General features: G+C 37.5%; 1 protein-coding gene across 11 annotated transcripts in view; it reads right to left on the bottom strand.

The window, feature by feature from the left end:
- Positions 1-21,576, bottom strand: part of cacna1c (calcium channel, voltage-dependent, L type, alpha 1C subunit) — a 114,407-nt gene that overhangs the window by 18,353 nt on the left and 74,478 nt on the right. For 4 of the 11 annotated variants that reach the window (XM_043236631.1, XM_043236637.1, XM_043236638.1 and 1 more), the window contains exons 5-31: positions 20,096-20,235; positions 19,010-19,149; positions 18,283-18,444; positions 17,998-18,200; positions 16,334-16,437; positions 15,242-15,414; positions 11,429-11,519; positions 10,183-10,209; positions 9,615-9,775; positions 8,457-8,682; positions 8,182-8,383; positions 7,980-8,100; positions 7,789-7,903; positions 7,406-7,526; positions 6,520-6,589; positions 6,066-6,201; positions 5,826-5,955; positions 5,673-5,732; positions 5,427-5,533; positions 4,716-4,803; positions 4,492-4,599; positions 4,260-4,312; positions 4,026-4,172; positions 3,072-3,273; positions 2,816-2,974; positions 2,617-2,727; positions 935-1,018 (exon numbers count right to left, since the gene is read on the bottom strand). In XM_043236631.1, the coding sequence (XP_043092566.1) occupies positions 935-1,018; positions 2,617-2,727; positions 2,816-2,974; positions 3,072-3,273; positions 4,026-4,172; positions 4,260-4,312; positions 4,492-4,599; positions 4,716-4,803; positions 5,427-5,533; positions 5,673-5,732; positions 5,826-5,955; positions 6,066-6,201; positions 6,520-6,589; positions 7,406-7,526; positions 7,789-7,903; positions 7,980-8,100; positions 8,182-8,383; positions 8,457-8,682; positions 9,615-9,775; positions 10,183-10,209; positions 11,429-11,519; positions 15,242-15,414; positions 16,334-16,437; positions 17,998-18,200; positions 18,283-18,444; positions 19,010-19,149; positions 20,096-20,235 (3,441 nt within the window). Of the gene's footprint in view, positions 1-934; positions 1,019-1,664; positions 1,749-2,616; positions 2,728-2,815; positions 2,975-3,071; positions 3,274-4,025; positions 4,173-4,259; positions 4,313-4,491; positions 4,600-4,715; positions 4,804-5,426; positions 5,534-5,672; positions 5,733-5,825; positions 5,956-6,065; positions 6,202-6,519; positions 6,590-7,405; positions 7,527-7,788; positions 7,904-7,979; positions 8,101-8,181; positions 8,384-8,456; positions 8,683-9,614; positions 9,776-10,182; positions 10,210-11,428; positions 11,520-15,241; positions 15,415-16,333; positions 16,438-17,997; positions 18,201-18,282; positions 18,445-19,009; positions 19,150-20,095; positions 20,236-21,576 lie in introns of all 11 variants that reach the window. The other 7 variants (XM_043236634.1, XM_043236630.1, XM_043236639.1 and 4 more) reach the window with 3 other exon arrangements.

Raw genomic sequence — 21,576 nt, 5'->3', positions numbered from 1 at the left:
AGCTGTTTCTAGTATTGATCAAAAATGCCAATTAGCATATTATAATGATGTCTGAAAGGATCTTTTGAAGACTGTAGTAATGACAACTCAAAATTCAGCTTTGCCATCACTTTGCTATGCTAAAATAAAAATGAAAACACTTGTTATATTACAATTAAAACTAAATGTTTTAATCAAAATTAATAATATTTCCCAATATTACAGTTTTTACAGTACATTTTAAACAGCCTCGTTGTGCATAAGAGACTTTTTTTCAAATAAAAAAACAAAAACTTTTTAATAGTACCTTCACGTCAAAATATATTGGCAAAATGAAGTCTGTCACATATTAACTCAAGATTTAAAAACTAATCTAAAGATTTTCACAACACGCATAATGCAAGGATGCAATATCTTGTCTTTACAACATCTACATTTTTACAAGCGACGACTTCTGGCTAAACCCAGCCAATCTAGCTGATATTTAACAAGCTTACGAAATAATTTGAGCTTCTATGCGCTATTGCTGTTTACAACAAGACTTTACCAGATCGAATTGGTGGCCAATGAAGCCTAAAAATTCAGCAACACACAACGAAATTGGATGCAAAACTTACACAACAAATACAAGCTTCTTCAAAAGAGGATCTGGGCTCTTCTTTCAAAATCAGTTTGAAGATTTATGAATTGATTCAACAGAAAAGAAACATTTATATCAGCATTCATTGAGGGACAAGCGACGCTGATAAGATTGGCCATCCATCTCAATGTAGCAATTTCCAAAACAATTCATCAGTCAATATTGATCGTGAAGCCGGAATATATCACCCTGAGCGCTATACAAGGTCATTCATGCCTATGTGTGCGGGTGGAGGGTTAAAGCAACTCATCTTTGTTAGTGTGGGAGGGTTAAGGGGGGTGCAGGCAGGCAGATTGAGAGAGAGAGATTACTTACGTTAACCTCTGTGATGGCTATATCAACAACACTACCCACTACAATAAGGGCATCAAACGTGTTCCATGCATCAACAAAATAATGCTGGACGGAAAACAACAAATAAATAAATAATAAAAAAAAAAAAGAAATGAAAAAGAAAAGGAGAGAGGAGAAAATAAGGAAGAAAACAGTTACACATGAACAATTAACCCACAGAAGACATGAGGAAAAATCATAAAATCAAATGACGGGTGTGAGGAAATCAAAAACGAAATCAGAGAATCCCATGATGACCCGGGACCTGTCATGCTCCACAGCAGCAGTCAAACATCCATCAAAACCACCCTGAAAAGAACGGCCGGGGGTCCTGGGTTAGTTCAGGTGGGACTGTTAGTTACAGCAAAACAACATACATCGCGGCTTGGAGGATGAAAAGAAACGCTCGCTCGCTCGCTCTCTGTCTTTCACGGGGGGCCTACCGAAAAACTCTCCTGTGCGAACTCTTTTTCTCCTGCCCTAAATAAACCTCTCACCGCCAGGGGGCGACCTGCCACAGCAGCCATCTTGCCTTCAGAACAGGAAATGAAGAGTTGGAGGAGACAGCAGGAGCAGAGAATGGCAGGAAGCACAGGGGGATGAAAGACAGGAGATGGACAGGAGAGCAAAAGAGAGGAAGGGAGTTGGGAAAAGAGAGGGAAAGAGAGAGAAAGAGAGAGAGAGAGAGAGAGAGAGGTGGCGATGTACTTACGTTGATCTCACTCAGAATGACGTCTATAATGCTGCCAATTACGATGAGGAAGTCAAAAACATTCCAGGGGTCACTAAAGTAACCCTACACAGGACGAGGGGGAGGTGGGGGTGAGGGGTGAGAGAGGGCAGTTAGAGAGGCAGAATTGACCATCACTAGCGCTGCCGTACCCATGATGCATGAGCACAGTCAACCCACAACCAGCCAATCAGCATTCATCTATAGACTTTCAGGAAATTAATTCGATTAATTACATCCATTTCCACGAGAAAACGCTTTTCGATGTGTGTCGATGCTCTCGTTTACAAGGATAAGACGAGTGTAGGAAGCCTGTGAGCGGATGGCATCTCTACTGACACCATCTTTACGATATCCGATTTGTGCTTAATAGGGCAGGAAAACCTTTAATGGACTGGAAATGGCTGCCAAGTTATGCGAGAAATAAAACTCTTTAAACACTAACTGATGGAATTACGTCTTAAGGCAGGCGATGAAACTCATTTGTGAAGAAGAGCGAGAGAGAGACTGTCATTTTACGTTACATTCGTTTCAGTCCTCGTCTGGGGCAAAACTAGTGACTGTAGTAAAACATCTCAGGTCGAAGACACAGAGGTTAAATAAGTGAGAAGTGACATTTCGGAAGATAAGCAACGTTATCCGCTGTAAACTGTGCGTTTGATGACACGAACAAAAACCGAAATGGAAAACGTTTAGCCTGGAAGGACAGCTGTAAAATTGTTCGTTAAAAAACCCCAAAAACAATTCAAAGCACTGATAATAAAGTACCATATAGCGCATGCTAAAACTCCATTTTAAGAATAGCTTATTATAGTCTAATCATCTTGAATTGGATTATTAAAAAAAATACATAAAGTTTCATCTTAAAGACTTTCTAAAAACAGAATGATTTGGCATGAAAACCAGCTCGTGTAAATAAACATGCATGGCGTACCCTGGGTTTGAAGGCGATGAGTTTGAGGATCATTTCCACAGTGAAGAGGCCGGTGAACAACATATTGAGGATATTCATAGCTTTGCTGAAGGATTGAGATTGGCCATGATGCTGCAAATGCACACATTAATTAGAAAGCTTAGATTAGCCTTGTGTATTTGAGTCTTAGTGTTTAGTTTGGTTTAGTGAGCATACTGACCTGCATGGCCAGGCAGATGGTGTTGAGAAGGATGAGGGTGAACATCAGGTACTCAAAGTAGGTGGAGTTCACCACGTACCACACCTTGTACTGATAAGGGTTCTTGGGGATGTACCTGCGCAGGGGACGGGCCTTCAGGGCATATTCCACGCACTGACGCTGTACACACACACACACACACACAGAAAAGTATGGAGATGTAGTTAGAGTTAGACTTTTAAACGCTTGAGATGTTGAGATGTCGCCATCGGCCTACCTGGTTCTTATCCAGCTCGCAGTTTTTGTACTCTTGCTCTCCCTGCTCCTGAAACGTCACAATGACGAAACCTACGAATATGTTCATCATGAAGAAGGCGATGATGATGATGTAGATGATGAAGAATATAGAGATGATGACGCGGTAGTTGTAGATTGGGCCAACATCCTCCGCGTGGGAGTCGATGGCTCTGTAGAGGAGCCTGTGGGAGAACAGACAGCTGCTTGTCAGTGTTTTGAAACTCTGCTTTTACAATTATTCATTCATTTATATTAATATTTGTGAGCCTGGGTTAAGTAGCACGAGTATATTTGTAGACATAACCAACGATACATTTTATGGGAAAAAATTGTCGATTTTCCCTTTTATGCCAAGAATAATTAAGTTATCAAGTAAAGATCATGTTCCATGAAGATATTTTGTAATTTTACTACCGTAAATATATGAAAACATATTTTTTGATTACTAATACACAATGTTAAGAACTTTAAAGGTGATTTTCTCAATATTTAGATTTGTTGCACCCTCAGATTACATATTTTTAAATAGTTGTATCTCAGCCAAATATTGTCCTATCCTAACAAAGCATACATAGATGGGAAGCTTATTTATTCTGTTTATTATTCTCAATTTAAAAAAATATATATATGATTTTTCGGTTTGGGGTCATACTGAAATTGTATTTCTTTAAAAAGATTGTTTGATATTAGCTTTTAGAAATAGTTTTGGATTCATTAAGAGTTTTCAGCAGGGATGCATTAACAAAAATGATCTCTAAAGATTGGAATAATGGCTGCTAAAATAATCTGATTTGCCAAAAAATTTTTTTTTTTAAATATATTAATAAAACACAATATTTTACTACATTACAGTTTTTATTGTATTTTTTTTAACTCGTGAAACTTATGCGTTAGTAGAAGTATGTGCGTGAGCAAGTGTGTTTGTGTATCGCACCCTGGCCAACCCTCAAAGGTGGACACGGCAAACAGAGCCATCATGCCCTGCAGGACATCATCAAAGTTGAAATCACTGTTCTCCCATGAACGCTGTGCTTTCTCTGGCTTCCCAACATTCCCATCTTTGTATAATATATAGGACCCCCTGGAATGCACACACATACATATGAATAAGCTGTTTTTTTTAAAATCGCAAGCGTTACTGTAAACTTTGTCCCCTAAGGAAGGTTACCGGCATTCAGCCTGTGTCTGTTTAGAGGTGTCTGTGCAGTAGAAGAATTTGCCCTAGAAAACAAACACCAGTTCACAAGCATGAACACTCAACAAAACAACTGCTCCAACAGCACCACATGCCACAACATAACTAAACATTACAATAATTTTCTCCACATAGCAGCAACATATAAATCTGTCACTGTTTTGCTCTGTTACAGAAATATGTGTTGTGAGACAAAACAGCTTACCTTGAAAAGTTGAACACCGATACAGGCAAACATGAACTGCAGCAAAGTGGTGACGATGACGATGTTCCCGATGGTGCGGATGGCTACAAACACACACTGGACCACATGCTGTGGATGCAAACCAAGCTCTCAATTAAAATAAATGCTCGACGCACCCGTCGCACTGAATGAAAAGTGTAGGTCAGAGTCATCTGAACAGATTTTTTTGTGAATGAGAGACTCACTTTGAGGCCCTTGGCTCTGTTGATTGCTCTCAGGGGCCTCAACACCCTCAGCACTCTGAGAATCTTCACTACATTAATGGCACTTGACCTGTGAATCGCAGCACAGTTTGGCACAACCAATCAGAATGGCTAATTACCGACCATGTGACAACACCATTCAGAGAAGCAGATGCCCATGAACAGCAGTGTAGTTTTGAAACATTTTAAATGTATAAATTAAATGCATTAATGAAATCAAAAATCTATTTTGGCACCAAAGACCAACTTGATTTTAAAACCTTTTTATTAAGTTAAATTATATATATTACTATTTGTCTTAACAGACAAAATCTTAAGCATTATTTACATACCATTACATTATGTAATAATATAGCAATTATTCATATTTTGATATGTATTAGTATTTATATTACTTCTTTATATTTTTCCATTTTAATTTCAGTTAACGTTTTAGTAATTTTGTTACACGCTTTTTACACACACACATATATATATATATATACACGTACGTGTGTATTGTGTGTAACGTTAATTTAAATATAGAACATTTTATTTAATTTAATTTAGATTTTTTCAATAGCTAATGTCAACTGAACTGGTGGACATAAATAGCATTTGTTTGGACATTTGTATAAAAAAGGGTGACGTTTGATAGTGTTATTTGTGACATGAGAAGCGGTAGTACTAGTTAGTTGGTCAAAAGATACTTACTGAATTCCAGAGGAGATCAGAGACACACTGACCACCACCAGATCCAAAATATTAAAATAATTCCGACAAAATGAACCCTTATGTAGGAATGCTCCATACGCTGTCATCTGAGGGGAACAGTGGACAAATGGAGAGTCAGTGAGGAATTAGATGAGTGTGAAAGAAACACAGAGAAGGCTGTAGTAGGGAAGATATTATTAGCATGAAATGAACTGGGACACTTGTACCTTTAAAATGCAAATTTACCTTTAATATGATCTCTATGGTGAAGATTCCTGTAAACACATAATCTGCATAGCCTAGAATCTAACAGAGAAAAAGAGAGACACGCTTATATCAAAGCCTCATAACAGCAGCGCCACGAATGTGATGTACATGTCAGTGTGTGTTTGTGTGTACCTGATTCCTGAATGAGTCATTATTCACTGGGTCTTCCGCTGCCAGTGAAATACTGCTCAGCAGTATAAAGAACAGGATTAAATTGGTGAAAATGTTGTGGTTTACAATCTTATGACACAAAACCCTGAACCTATAGGAGAGAGAGAGAGAGCGAAAAATGGGTTTGAGAGACAAACATAAGTAACATAATCTACCGATGTGCACATCAAGGTGTGTGAGTGTGCATGCGGGTTTTCATACTTGTTAGTGGGGCTGAAAACAAAGAAAGCTTTGGCTTCTGGCATTGGGACGGCTTTCTCTTTCAGCTGAATGTCGGAGAGCGGACGTGGACGAGGACCTACTGGCATCTCTGGCTCCTCTTCGTCCTCCTCTCCTGCTGAAAAAAGCAAACAAGAGAGACTTGAACAAAGAATTCCCCGTATCATCCCTCAACATTTCCACGCGCAACTTTGCATTAGGTAAAAGAAGAAGAAGAAAAAAAAAGTGTGGATGACGGACCAGGAAATGCGTTGAGCTTGGGGGAAATCAACAAGAGTAAAAAGAAGGATCTTTGCTCAACTGAAAAACAATCCACATGGAGTGCTCCCAGAGCTGAATAAAACAGGCCTGGGCTCTTCTGAGGAATTGCTTTTGACGGTTTCTTCAGTTTTTTAATGAAAAGGCAGTATTTTTTTAACACTTTCTCTTAACACACCTGGGAAATCGTTCACAGGATATGGATTCTTCTCCTCGTTCTCCTCCCCTGTGTACTCATCTATGTTGATCTAAAATCAGACGGCAAACAATAAAAAGCTATTTTTAAATTGTTTTATAACATTTATTATAAAATATTTATACAAATTACTATAAAAGATCATTTGTGACCCTGGACCATAAAAACCAGTCATAAGTAACATGGGTATATTTCAAAAAACATAGTATGGGTCAAAATGATTGATTTTTCTTTTACGCCAAAAATCTTTAGGATATTAAGTAAAAATCATGTTCCATAAAGATACTACTTTGTACATTTCCCACCGTAACCATAATAAAAAAAAGCATTGCCTTGCAATGCAGAAAACTTTGTACAAGGTGATTTTCTCAATATTTCAATTTTATTGCACCCTCAGAATCCAGATTTTTAACAGCATCTGAGATGGTTTTTTTTTTATTGCTTGGCCCCAATCCATATTCATATGATGTATATATCTAAATTTTTCAAAACTGCCCTTTATGGTTGTTTTTGTGGTCCAGGGTAACATTTAAAAAAAAGAAAAAGAAAAATTCATTATTAAAATTGTTTTTTTTAAATTGTATGTTGATACATGTAAAAAATATCTATAATACGTGTCTGCATTCTATATGTATTCTTTTTTTAATTACAGAAAACAGTAGTTTAAACATTAGTGTCTTTTATCATGTGCGGCTCATATGGATTTAAAGATACATCCATTTCTGCTTTCAGTCAAAATAGGCATTTTCGAATTCACAATAATATATCATTTATATTTTGAGCTGAAACTTCACAGACACTTGAGACAAAAACCGGGCATAATAGCTGCCCTTTATTCTGTGTTGCTATGTGCCCTCTCTGTAGCGACCTTAGTGGCAGTTGGAGTCTCTCCATCAGAAGTGATGGATTTTAGTTCAATCTTTTCCTCTTTCTTTTCATCCTCCAGAGGTGGTTTCTCCGAGTCCTGGCGCTTCTCTGGACTGGCCGTTCTGTGAGACAGAAATCGTGTGATAAATGCGTGCGTGTGCAGCTTTACGGTCCCACTAAGCACCTGTATTTACAGCTCTTCAGAGGGGCAAAACACTTCTGTAAAAATTATACTTAATTTCCTCGATGTTAAACTAATGAAGTCATAACCGATGCACTTAATGAGCTCATTAAGCAGAGGGCAGGAAATCTTCACAGGAAGGTTTTACAGGCCCTCGGACCATCTCAAAGCATTGCACTCATGCGAACTGTGAGTCACTGAACCTGGCCAGCTTCTTCCTCTCTTTCTCCTCCTCTTCCTCTTTCTGCGCTGATGTCAGACTCTCGGCGTCTGCCAGGTTGTCCACGGCGATGGCCAAGAAGACATTCAGGAGGATGTCTGTTTAGAGTTCAGGAGCGTTATGAACAGTTTTATTATCAGTTTTTTGCGTCACATCATGCTTTCTTTAGGATACAGTTTCCGCAGATGAAGAGGATGATGAAATAAATGCAGACAAGCATGCCAGGAAACGAGGGTCCCCCGTACGCCATGATCCCATCATACATCACAGAGTTCCAGTCCTCTCCGGTCAAAATCTACAAATCACAAAATCAAACATGGGTTAGATTTGAAAACGCTTGAAGAGCGTGACCTGTTTCTTGAGACTGTGGCAGAACCTGAAAGACGGTGAGGAGAGACTGGGGGAAGTTATCAAAGGTGCTGCGGCGCGTCTCGTCAAAGTTGAACTTGCCACCAAAGAGCTGCATTCCAAGCAGACTGAAGATGATGATGAACAGGAAGAGCAGCAGCAGCAGGGATGCGATAGAACGCACCGAGTTCAGCAGAGATGCCACCAGGTTACTGAGAGAGTTCCAGTACCTGAGAGAGGACAGCCGAGCATTAAGACAAAGTCACACCCCACGGTTACCAAAACGCACAGTTTAACACATGCCTGGTGATCTTGAAGATGCGGAGCAGACGCACACAGCGCAGCACAGAGATGCCGAGGGGTGACATGATCTTGATTTCCACCAGGATAGTCTCCAGAATCCCACCGCACACCACAAAACTGTCAAAGCGGTTAAAAAGGGAGACGAAATAGGCCTGGAGGCCCAAGCTGTACATTTTCAGCAGCATCTCACCAGTAAAAAGTGCCAGCAACACCTTATTGGCGATTTCTGTAAACACAGAAACAACACGTCCATTTATTATGAGATTTGTACAGCACTGAGACCTGAAGAGTGATCACTACCATACATTACTGTTTTGTTTTTTTAAAGAAATGAATAGTTTAATTAATAAAGTATTCAAGTACATAATCAAACGCATTTTAAAATGTTAAAAACATATCACTGTTTCCAAAAAATATTAAACTGCACAAATGTTAGACATATTAGAATGATTTCTGAAGGATCATGTGACACTGAAGACTGGAAATCGGCTAAAAATCAACTTTGCCATAAAATTAAAACATTGCTTTTAAAAACAGCTTTTAAAATGGCAATGCAATATTACAGCTTTCATTTTCAAAAAAATCAACCCCAGACATTTAAATAGTTCTGTAATTGAGTACACTCAAATATGGGAATAAAGACCCTCGAACACCAATGGAACCTTTCAAATGCAGAAAAGGATCTTTAAAGTTGAAAAAGGTTCTTTTTTAAATATTCTTCAAAATTATTCTTAAAGGAACGGTCGATTAAAAGGTTCTTTTGGGAACCAAATAAAAAAAGGAATCACTGCTAAAACACACTTTTGAAACCACTTTTATGTCTGTCAAAAAATAAAAATGAATACACTAAATCATCACTGCATTATTTACTAAAAGAGCAAAGTAGTTTTATCAACAGAGCGTCCTTGGTTGGTAAATTTCCTTGTAGACAAATCAAACCAGGGTTCTGAGATCAATTACCTAACAACATTTGATGAGGTTTTATGGGATTGGATAGACACTGCTGAGCTCTGAGAGATACGAGATATGGGAGTCATAAAACTAGCTTCGCCAAGCATATATATATATATAAAGTACATCACACATACATTTTTATAAATATTTGACTGCTCAAATCTGCATTGCTGTGCATTTCAGTAGCAACGGTATATTATGCACCTTGTACATTGGTGAGCCACTGTGGCTGCTGGTGGTGCTCGGAGGCAATGGTAAGTGTGTTCAAAAACACCAGGAAAATCACCAGCCAGTAAAACACATTTGACTTCACCGCTGCACGGCATGTGCGCCGACATAACCGATTCCATCGGCGTGAATATCGACTGCAAAGCAAAAACAGAGAGACGGAGAGAAAAACAATATAAAACATTCAAAATTTAAAGCCTGTACGATCTGACACCATTCTTACCAGCCGGGATAAATATCCTTCGCGTATTCACTAAATGCACTTTCTAGAAACATAACAACTATGTGTGTTTCTGCTGGCATATGCTGCTGCTCTCAATTCTTTTGGCATCTGTAGCAAACAAATCTAACCTGAATAACACTGGCAGTCTGAACTTGTTAATGGATGTTCAGCCACTGATTAGAGGGCAACCGTGATGATCAAAACACAACACTGGCATCGAAACACAACAAACACACACACAAATACACACACACACACATATATATATGAAGAGCGGTAAGGAAGACAGCCTCGCCTTCAGACGGTATGTAATGTACTAACCTGAATTTGGATTTGGAGATCCTATTTCTGGAATGGAAAACAGAATGTATTATACACACAGAACAGACAAGACATCATGAAGGACAGTGTTTCCACAGAGACAGCAGAACTGGGAGGGCAGTCAGGTGGGCCTGATCATACACCACCACCACTTCAGTGCAACCCCATGATGATGAGCAGGAGCAACTGAGTGCCACCCACATATGATAGATAGATAGAAAGATAGATAGATAGATAGATAGATAGATAGATAGATAGATAGATAGATAGATAGATAGATAGATAGATAGATAGATAGATAGATAAAAACATCACACTGTGTGGCTTGACAAAGTTTGTTTTCAGCAAACACTCATCATTTACATTTTTTGTTACATTCAACTTGTGATATGCAAATTAAAGTGCCCGTTATGGATTTTTGAAAAATTAGCACCGTGTATAAAGTTACTGTCTCTCAAAAGAAAAAGTCAACTTTGTTTGAAACGAATCCCAAGCGTTTCACTTCGACACCGACATGAAACATTAGCATATCCCTCACTTGTTGGTCTTTTCGAGTTGGTCTTAATGAAAATGCTAATTCATATTTTGCCACTAGGTGTCGCTTTTTGAGCGTTAAAAGTTCACAAACGCTGCTTTAAATAAAATCGACCAATCAATGGAGGGGTTTGCAAAAATTTATTGTTTGGGAGTCACTGAACAAATAAGGTAAAATTAAATGCATGTTGTAATAAAATCGAACAAAAGTCTTTTTCGACCTTGCGTGCATGTCAGCCTGTTTTTTGGGACTCCCAAAACCAAAATATGAACCATTCAAAATCCATAATAGGGGCACTTTAAACTTTAAACCGGTCACAGATTTTTAATATCTGTGGGAATGCATCTATATAATTACTTTTATGGTCTGTGTATTCCATGAACGTTCCTGTCTGTGTTTGTGACATAAAACACTGATCACTAACAGGGCAGATCAGCTGGAAAACAGACGACAGCAACAGATGTACAGAAAAAAAAGACACTGAAGATCACGGGAGCACCAGGAGCCGCCCACTGAGCCCTGCTGACCTCTCCTACCAGTAAACCATTTAAAACTAGCTCTCGACCCTCCATCTTTGTACATGTCTGAATACTGAACAGCGTAAACCTAAAGAGAGTTAAGCACGTAGGAAAATAAAAATTAAGTCATCGAGTAATTAGAGGAGAAGGAGAACAGGAGGAAGAGGAGGAACAGGATGCTGTGGGGACTTACGCCATGCGAGTACAGCAGGTCTCTCCCTCCATGTCTCCAGCTGGAGCATTATCAGTGTTCACTGACTCATTTTCACTGGCCGGCATACTCACTGCATGAGAGAGAGAGAGAGAGGAAAGAGAGGGGGAGAGAGAGTGCGATGAATTACCAGCAAAAGATGATACTCATTGCTCATCAAAGGCTGGTTTTATACACACAAGAAACTGACTTTCAACATCTAAAGAACCCTCGCTTGAGCTTTTACACTGGCTCCCTGACAGCAGAGATGAGCAGGGTTCAAAATCAACACTTACCCATTGACAAATGAGAGTAGAAACTGGCTTTGAGGAAAGTAAAATGGAATTTTTACATAACACATAACACAATAATCTTCTGGTGGCTGATACAAAGAGAGAGATAAAATATATGACCTTCTTTATTCACCTAATGCGCCTATAGTTTTTGATTTTACATATGTAAAATATTTCTCAAAGCAAGAACACATTAGGAGGCAAATTGCAGTGTTTGTGACAGGTGCAGATTAGACTGTTTTGTATATGATGCATCAAGAAACACGTAGCTGTTTGTCACTGATAAAAAAAAAAAGCCTAAATCTCAAATTACGCTATTTAAAGCTGTCATAACTATAATAAAACCATATCTTAAAACATAAAACATGCTAAATTATGCCAGTTAATCAGGTAGAAAGAAAAAAGGGATAGTATAAATAATATACGTATAGAAAGTTTTTACTAAGCCAGTTCTTATTATAGACTCAGCAAGTCTTGACGACAGCCAGCATATCCATGCTCAGATGTGACCTTTTAATGTTTAATATGGACCATATGTGAGAATGTCTGCCCCAAACAATGTTTGAAAAAAACAACAACAACAACCCACACATGTACTGTGTGTCATGGGTGTCGAACCTGTGAATTAACCTTAAATTAAACTAGACCTCAAACCAACAGAATCAGAAAACACTTCATGATTTGGACGGGTTCATTCAGATTTCAAAACAAAGCCAAAGTTGGACAAACTTACCCAGATATATCATGTAAAAAGATTTAAAACAATGATAATCTACCAATCAGCATGCAGGCCTTCAATTCCATCTCATTAACATGCACAGGGGGGCGGGGTCAAGCAGGTCTCTAAATTCCATGCTGCATTTTCACCGGCTCTGATCTTTTCCCCTAATTCTATTTCTTAATAAAAATTTTTTTAAAAAAACACATCATCATCCAGACTACACCACCCTTGGAAATGGGATTATGGGATTATGTTTGATCGGATATTCCGAGACGGGATTACGGATGTCGAAACAGTGACATTGCATCATCAGTATGATGATGATGTGTTGTGAAAATTGATGTGTTTAAAATGAAATGAATGTAATTTGTAATTAAGATAAAATACATAACATAAACGCTCTAAACAAATCTGAAGTAGGTGTGGGTGAAGCAAGACGAGGCAGGAGAAAGATGTCCACAATACTTTGCAATCTATTTCTATTAACATCTCATCACGGCTGTCGAAGAGAAATCGCAACCTCAGCGTCAGAACCATTTGACCCTTGGTGTGCAAAGCAGAGCTGTTTCTATCTAGGCATCGCATGCAGAACAGGGGCCCGGTGTGTGTACAGGAGCCTAAGATTTGCTACAAAGCACCAGATTCTGATTCAAATACCTGGAGAGAAATGCTAAATGTCATGCTAAAAGTCCAGATATTTCAAACAGAAGAACGTATACCATCCCAAAAAAGAGCAGTGAGTCTAAATTTCAAACCTCTTTTTTTTCATGCTTATCATCATTCAGAAATCTTAAAATACGGAGAACTAAGCAGGGAGACCCCATGGCCCTCCGTACCCAGATTGACCTGTCTGGGCGAGGAAGGATGGGTCGGGGGTCAGTATAAAGGTCTCGTTGCACTTTTCCCATGCAAACGCAAAAAATAAACCGTGATTGCTATGGAGACGCACACGCCTTACGAAGCAGAGCTGCTTTTTTCTTCACTGCTCCACGGATGTACTGTAAACGATGAGTCTTCCCTGAAAACAACAGAGCGAGACTCAAACAGAGACAGACACAGTGAGACAGAAAGAGACACCACCGGCCCTCTCTCTGTCCTGAATATTTAAGGCTTAAAAAAAGGCGGGCACAAAAAAAACTCAAGACAATTGACACAACACACTTAACATCACTGTTAATACCAAAAAATACAAATAATCTGAAGTGCAGTTCTATTTTGTGCCACTAGATGCGAGTCAGTTTGTGAACTGCAGTATATCTCTATACATTGTCTGTGTGTGAGAGTTATCTGATCTCAGTTAGGGGCCGGACTGACAATACACAGTCTCAGGCTCTGAAATACCAGAGTCAAAAATAAGTCCAAATACCCACACACACACACACACACACACACACACACACACACACACACACACACACACACACACACACACACACACACACACACACACACACACACACACACACACACACACACACACACACACACACACACGCGCAGTCTCTATATATACCGTATATCCCTGAAGGGACTTCCCATTCACATTTATTATTCTTAATATAAACAAATTATACAACCCAAAGCCTAAAACTGGCATTCTTGGACGTAATTTTCTATCTACTGTAGATTACTGTCTAGACGTTTCGTGAACCTTTTGTCCCCCTCAAGGACGTTTTGCCCGCTTCTGCTTGCTTTTAAAATTTTATGCCTAATATGGATAGCAAAACCTGCTCAAATACAAACACGAACACATTAATCTATCCATTCAAGTTTTGGACAGTGGTGAGTTTCGGATGGAGAAATCTTATCTGCAACTGAAGCAATCCAGAACGTATCTGAAAACTGTATGTGTAATAGCATGAGGTAATAATTTACAATGGCCTCAGCAAGCAAGATCTACAAAGTTTTTGAAACGTATCCAATCTCACAATCACAATATTTAAGGAGAGCTGCTGTTTGTTTTCATATATAAAACAGATCCTGTTTTTGTAATGACAATCAATATCTGAATATATATATATATATATATATATATATATATATATATATATATATATATATATATATATATATATATATATATATAAACCAATTTGTGTTTTTAGTGAATTTTGCAAATTGCAAAAGTAGTGCCTGTACATCAGACTTGAAGGGCCAGAGATAAAATAAACAATTAAAATAAAATAAACAACAAAGGTATTTTATTAGTGCTGTCAAACAATTCACTGTCATTAACTGTAAATAATTTTTTTTTTTACATAGTATATGAGTGTGTACTGTGTATATATATATATATATATATATATATATATATATATATATATATATATATATATATATATTTATTTATTATGTATACATAAATACACACACATGCATGTATATATTTAAGAAAAATATTATTATTATTAATATAAAAATATGTAATATAAATTATATGAATATAAATACTTTCATGGCAATATATTCAAAATATATACTGTATGTGTGTGTACTTATACATAATAAATATACACAGCACACACACATATATAAACAAACAGTTTTATTTTGGATGTGATTAATCACCATTAACTATTTGACAGCACTACAGTTTATAGATCGAGTATTTTCAGACTAAGTATAAATTAAAACAAGAGCAAAATAAAAGTTTTAAAACCGTAACATTTCAGCGTCCTCATTTACATTTTAACAATCAATTTCTTATATTTGCATGGACAACGCTTTTTCAAAACGTCTCCGATAACAAACTCAGAGCAGATCGATTGACCCCACGCTGGTGCTTTCCGGCTTCACACTTACGGTTTCTAGGCTTGTCGTCGTCCAGTCCCTCGTCGTCGTTCTCGGGGTCGATATCCTCCGCCTGCGTGATCCAGTCCAGGTAGCCCTTTAGATCCTCCTCCAGCTGCTGCTTCTCACGGAGCTTCTGGAAATCTCCGCGAGCTTTGGCCTTTTCTCGCTCTTTAGAGAACTCTCTGAGAAACAGAAAGCGGGAGACTTCCTCTAAATATCCGTCCAATGAAATAAACGGGCCGAATCAGAAAACAACTGTAATAATTAGAAGCTAAAATATTTTAAATGTGCGATTAAATAGCAAAAATGCATACACTACAACACGACTGTTCAAAAGTTTACGCTCAGCATGACTGCATTTTGTAAATTTTTGTCAAATACTGCAAAAAATGGAAATATTGTTAAATGCTCTAATAGCTATGTGTGTGTGTACATTCACACACGTCAAAAATATCACCGACACCAAACTTTTGTACAGTGGTGTGTTTCTTGCAATAAACAGAACAGGATATTCATACAAGACCATGAATATGTATTTAAGGGAAAAAGGGAAACAAATCACCTTTGACCCTTACTGGTAAAGACTTTTTAAACACAAAAAAGACGATAAGAAAAATAACAGATCTCTCTGACAAACACTCCCTCCAAATGATAAAAGCCGAGTTAGAAATAAAGAAGAGGGAGAGAGAATGAATGAGTGTCCCTTACCCGCTTAAAACCCCAAGAACCAAATTAAGAACAAAAAAGGAGCCAATGATGATTAAAGTGACAAAATAAAGCCATGGCCAGGAATTCCCTACAGCATCATTCACCTGGGAATGGAAGGGAAGGATGGAGTATGGGGGGAGAGAGAGGGATGGATGGAAGGATGGATGGAGGGGTACAGGTGAAGAGGGATGAATGAATGATTAGTATGTGTCTGCTAGACATGGGCAGTTCTACATAACCCCTCTCTGGCTCGCTCAATCCCAGTGCTTCGAGAAAGAAAACGTGTTTGATCAGTGTTCAGTCAAAGCTTGCTCTATTGTCCAAAAAACACACACACACACACACACACACACACACACACACACACACACACTTTCAGCACACAATGCTTACCCGCTCAATACACCAAGAACCAGATTTAGAACGAAAAAGGATCCAAAGATGACCAGACTGACAAAATAGACCCACGGAAGCTCATAACCCATGGCATCCTGCATCTGAGATGAGGAGGGGACAGTTAGAAAAAAAAGAAAGAAGAGCGAAGCGGAGAGGAAGACAGTCAGCGGAAACGAGTGCAGTGAACAGCACATGCTGGTCCCTCAGAAACCCAGAACATCAAGAAAACCCACGAAGCATAGAGCATATTCAACAGAGAGAAAGACAGAGACGTTCAGCCGAGTCTGTTTGACTGCTTTAAAAGATGTCATCAGGAAAACCGTCAATCACTTTAAGTATCTGGAAGAGCGCAGAAGACTGAGAGACTGAAAAGATGGGCTTTAGAGAGCAGCAGTGATCACACACACAGGGCTCAATGGGACTTTTTTTTCAGTGAGTCTGGTAAATAGCTCTGGTTTTTACCAACATCATATTAGAAAGTTCAATGTTTATGCTATACATATTTATATGTTTCATTTCCAATTTTTAGTTCAGTAAAGTGTTTTTTTTAGTTCAGTTTAGTTCGATAAAAATTCTACAGCTATAATGTAAATTGATCATGTTTTAAACACACTTCCGCTACAAAATTTCATCCTATGATGCAAAATATTGGTTTGTAGTTTTCAGCACATTTTTACTAGGTCTGTCAAATGATTAATCACGATTAAATCGCATGCAAAGTAAAAGTTTGTGTTTACGTATAAATAAATCTACACCCACGCATGAATACATTTGTAAAGTATAATTTATGTATATTTTGTATAATATTATTTTCCTTATATACCATTATAAATATTTTGTATATAACATTTCTCTTAAATATATGCATGCATGTGTGTGTATTTTTAGATACATAATAAATACACACAGTTTACAACAGTAAACCAACTTTAGGTGCGATTAATCGGGATTAATCACATGACAGCCCGATTTTTTTTACTTGCATTTACAGTTTCTGCAAATTAAAAACATTTTCACAGTGAAGAATAAGCAGACTATTTTTAGTGTTAAACATATCACATGAATTCAAAGGTTTGCAAGGTATAAAAATAGATACACAAAATTAAAGCATGTTAATTTTTTTGGTAGCAACGCAGTGACTTTAAAAGCAGTAACATACACACCACTGATAAAAAATATATATAATAACGCAATAAAAACAAATAAATAAAAATCGCAAACGAGGATGTGGATTCCTAATAGAATTTCCATTTAAAAAAAAATATTAAATAATCTTTTTTTTTTTAATAATTCTGCTGGATATTGCATAATCTTTAACAGAATATGTACTTGTTTCACAATAATCTCCATAATAATTAAATGTCAATCACACCCAAAATCCCCCCCAAAAAAATATACATAAAAACATTAATGCTATAGACTGGTATTTTATCAATTTTATGTTATTTCGTGTGAAATCATAAAAGAAATTCCCATTATGGTTCCATTAGGATTCCTTTTAGGGTTTGTTCCAAATTAGGAAAGAAATTCCAGTAAGGTTCTTCTTTTAAAGTAAAGACACTGGGAGATACTCCTAACACTACCTCAATCATGTGAGTTTTCTCAGTAAAGAGACCGTGTGTGCTTATAAGTGTGGTGTGGCGTTACTGGAGCAGACTCACCCAGTAAAGGACATCAGTCCATCCCTCCATAGTGATGCATTGAAACACAGTCAGCATGGCAAATGCAAAGTTATCAAAGTTCGTGATTCCATCATTTGGGCCCTCCCATCCCATCATGCACTGCGTTACGTTGGCCGGGGTGCAATGTCGTCCGTGGGCAGAGCTTGGGGCGCAGGGGGCCGGCTTTTCTTCAGATATAGGACCTGAAAGGAAACGGGATTCTATCAGCTGATCTGGAGCCACGGACTAGAACAAGGAAGGAAGAACTACTCGAGAGATCCCGACCTTTGTGCCCGTCTTTGAAGAAAAAACAGGTTCTGTGCATCTTGCCCATGAAGAGCTCGAGGCCGATGATGGCATAAATGATGATGACGAACAGAACGAGCAGAGCGATGTGCAGGAGGGGAACCATGGCTTTAATGATGGAGTTCAGCACCACCTGTAAACCTGAGAGCACACAGCAGAGGAACCTGAAGAACACTTCGCGCCGACGGTTTTCTCGGTTTTGTGACACATTTACATTCTATAGAGTAACCGTACATATTAGCGATAATAAAATGATAACGTGCGATGATCGCGATCCCTTCGTGAAGTCAGAACAGTTTAAAACAAATGGTCAAATACTGTAGACCGTTTAAAATGGTGAAAATATATGCGACTGTAGAATAAAGCGAGTGCTTAATAAGAACGGAGAATTGCTGAGAGACATATAATGAACGTTGCATTCTGGACAAAATTGCCAATCAGAAAGAAAATGGATTTTGCCTACACAACAATAAAAAGCTGTGCCTACACGTGCCGATAAGAGTGGCTTAATAGAGTTTTGACTTCTGAATTTCTGGGTTGTGATTGCTGATTCTCAAATAGTTTCAGATCCTCCTACAGGAAGGAAATGAAAATTTATTTAAATTCATGTTCTCTCAGTATCTCGGTCCTGACTCATGGACGACTTACTCAACAGTCATCAGACGTGTGTGTGTGTGTGTGTGTGTGTGTGTGTGTGTGTACTCACTAGGTACTCCAGATACGAGTCTCAGAGGTCTCAACACTCTAAAGGCCCGTAGGGCTTTTACATCAAACCCTGCAGCCTTGCCTCCCATTGAAGTCCCACCATCCCCTTTAGTGGCCTGCTCTAATATTGCACTGAAGAGCCTGAAAGAGAGACAGAACGAGGACGTTATCGACTCGTTATCAGTTCACATTTCAGATTAAACATATTTTGAATTTCGCAATTTGCTAAATGAGAAAAAAAAGACAGCATTCTTTACTTTTCCCAGGATGCAGCAAATAAAATTCATTTGGAAAAAGCTTTTGGACACAGTATTTCTTCTGAAAGTCAGCACGATAACATGCAACATTCACATACCATACCAACCAATACCATGCACTTTTAAAATCGGACTTGAAAATAACATAAGTCAAACATTTTTGCCTTTTTATCAATTAGTTATACACATAAATCTACTTTACTACATCTACAGGGAAACAAAAATATTGTATATTCAGACAAAAATCATCTATTTAAAAAAAAAGAGCTAATATTAAATTAAAAAATAAAATTAATAATGAATAAATAATTATACATTTTCACCTTTTTAGATTATTATTATTATTATTTAACAGAGAGTTCATTGTTTTTATATATATTTTTACATTTTTATATTTAGAATTTAATAAATCATTTTATGTTTCATAAAAATAATTATATTACTTATATATTTATATTTAAACAGTTTTGCTTAGACTTTATTTTAAGTCCTTGTTACAGTGTAATAATACCTTTAACTACATAGTAATTATAATTATTAATATGTACTTACTATATTAAGATTCAGAGTAGGGTTTGGCTTAGGGTTACTTGCATGTAATTATGCATGATTTATTTCTATTATAATAGTAAGCACATGTAACGTTCAACAAGGACGCCACATAATAAAGTTTCACCCACTATTTGAGAAAATTTCAGCTTCGGTGCAAACACAATAAAGCTCTCCACTGACATCCAAAGCATTCTCCTCTATTGAAGTGTATGACCTTTTTAAACCATCCTATGCACTCTGATACCCATGTCTCGGGGGTTACTGCAGGTTGCACTCACCCAACCACCACGATGATGAAATCCAGCAAGTTCCAGCCGTTCCGCAGGTACGCATTAGGGTGACACAGCAGCCCGTACGCAATAACTTTCAGAAATGCTTCCACCGTAAAAATGATCAGAAAGAGATACTCCACCCGTTCCTAGACAGACAAAACGGAGACAAAGAGGATATTAGTTCTCTAATTGCATCAGCTCTAATATCTTTAAGCATAAAGCCGCTCGAAGCTCTGAACCAACATCAGAAAATGTACTGAGCCATTTGTCTGGATGACATTTTATTACAGATCAGGCCTATCAGAAAAGAGCAGATATCACACACACAAACAACCAGAATGTCGGTGCTCCAGAGACACTGTGTTCGAGTGGATTATAGAGCAGAAATGCTGCGTCTGTAAATGCCAGATGAATTTCAAAATCTTTGCTGACTGTCTCACTACTTTCCTGGGAGGATCAAAACACAGGCATTCATCTCCACATGACTCCGGGAAAAAGGGATATCAGACATGATTTGTTTTAACTAGCTGTCAATTGATTAAAAAAAAAAAAAGATTAAATAATTGCATGATTAATCAAATTGATTGGATATCAGTACTTGCTGGGGAAAAAAAAAATCCTCAAATGAAAACATTCGATTATATTAAAATATATGATATTCCTGTGGCAGATTAAATCACTAATTAGACAAAGTATATGAAAATAATATTAATAGTAGTTAAAAGAGAATATAACACTTGATAGCTTCTTTGCATGAGGCAATATATTACATCGAATGTGTTTTTTCTTGATAAATGCCTTTAAAAAGACAACTGTAATAGACATTCTGTCCGTTACATATTCAATGGGAAACCAAAAAAAAAGTCAAATTGCCAGCAGGGCCTAGATACTGTATCTTAAGATAAAAATCAAAAGAGCTGATTTACACAGAAGGGAGACCATTAGCTTGAAAATGACCATAATATCGCTGTAGCTGAGGGTTTTATTACTCACAAAAAATTCTGCTGCCAATTTCCTTTTTCGGAGAAGACATTGTAATGAACACTGTGATAAGCCTTATTTTTAATTAACTAGTCAATTTAGTAATTTAATGCATGTAGATGTCACCAAACTCGCTGCAGAACTGTATTCAAAATGAAAATGGTGTAATTCAGATGAGAGAAAAACGTCTTAACGTGTCTTAAACGATACACTAATCCAAATGTCGCTTACATTAGTCACTAAAATTCTAGCACAAAGTAACACATTCGAGCAAATGCAGCTACTTAAGGACTAGTCGGGTTCAATAAATGTGCTATGTACAAACTTCACAATTTACAAATACATTAAGAAACATATTTGTGATAAATATATATCATTTTAAATGTATGTAGCTCTAATATACATCAAACGGCAATTGCTTCTGTAAAACGATATGTGTGTTCATCAGAAAAAAGCAGCACCATAAGAATCTGAAACAACCCGAGGGTGAGTAAATAATATTAATT

The sequence above is a fragment of the Puntigrus tetrazona genome, chromosome 4 (assembly GCF_018831695.1).
Source record: "Puntigrus tetrazona isolate hp1 chromosome 4, ASM1883169v1, whole genome shotgun sequence".
NCBI classification, from domain to species: Eukaryota; Metazoa; Chordata; class Actinopteri; order Cypriniformes; family Cyprinidae; genus Puntigrus; species Puntigrus tetrazona.
This window is presented reverse-complemented; position numbering and strand designations above follow the sequence as displayed.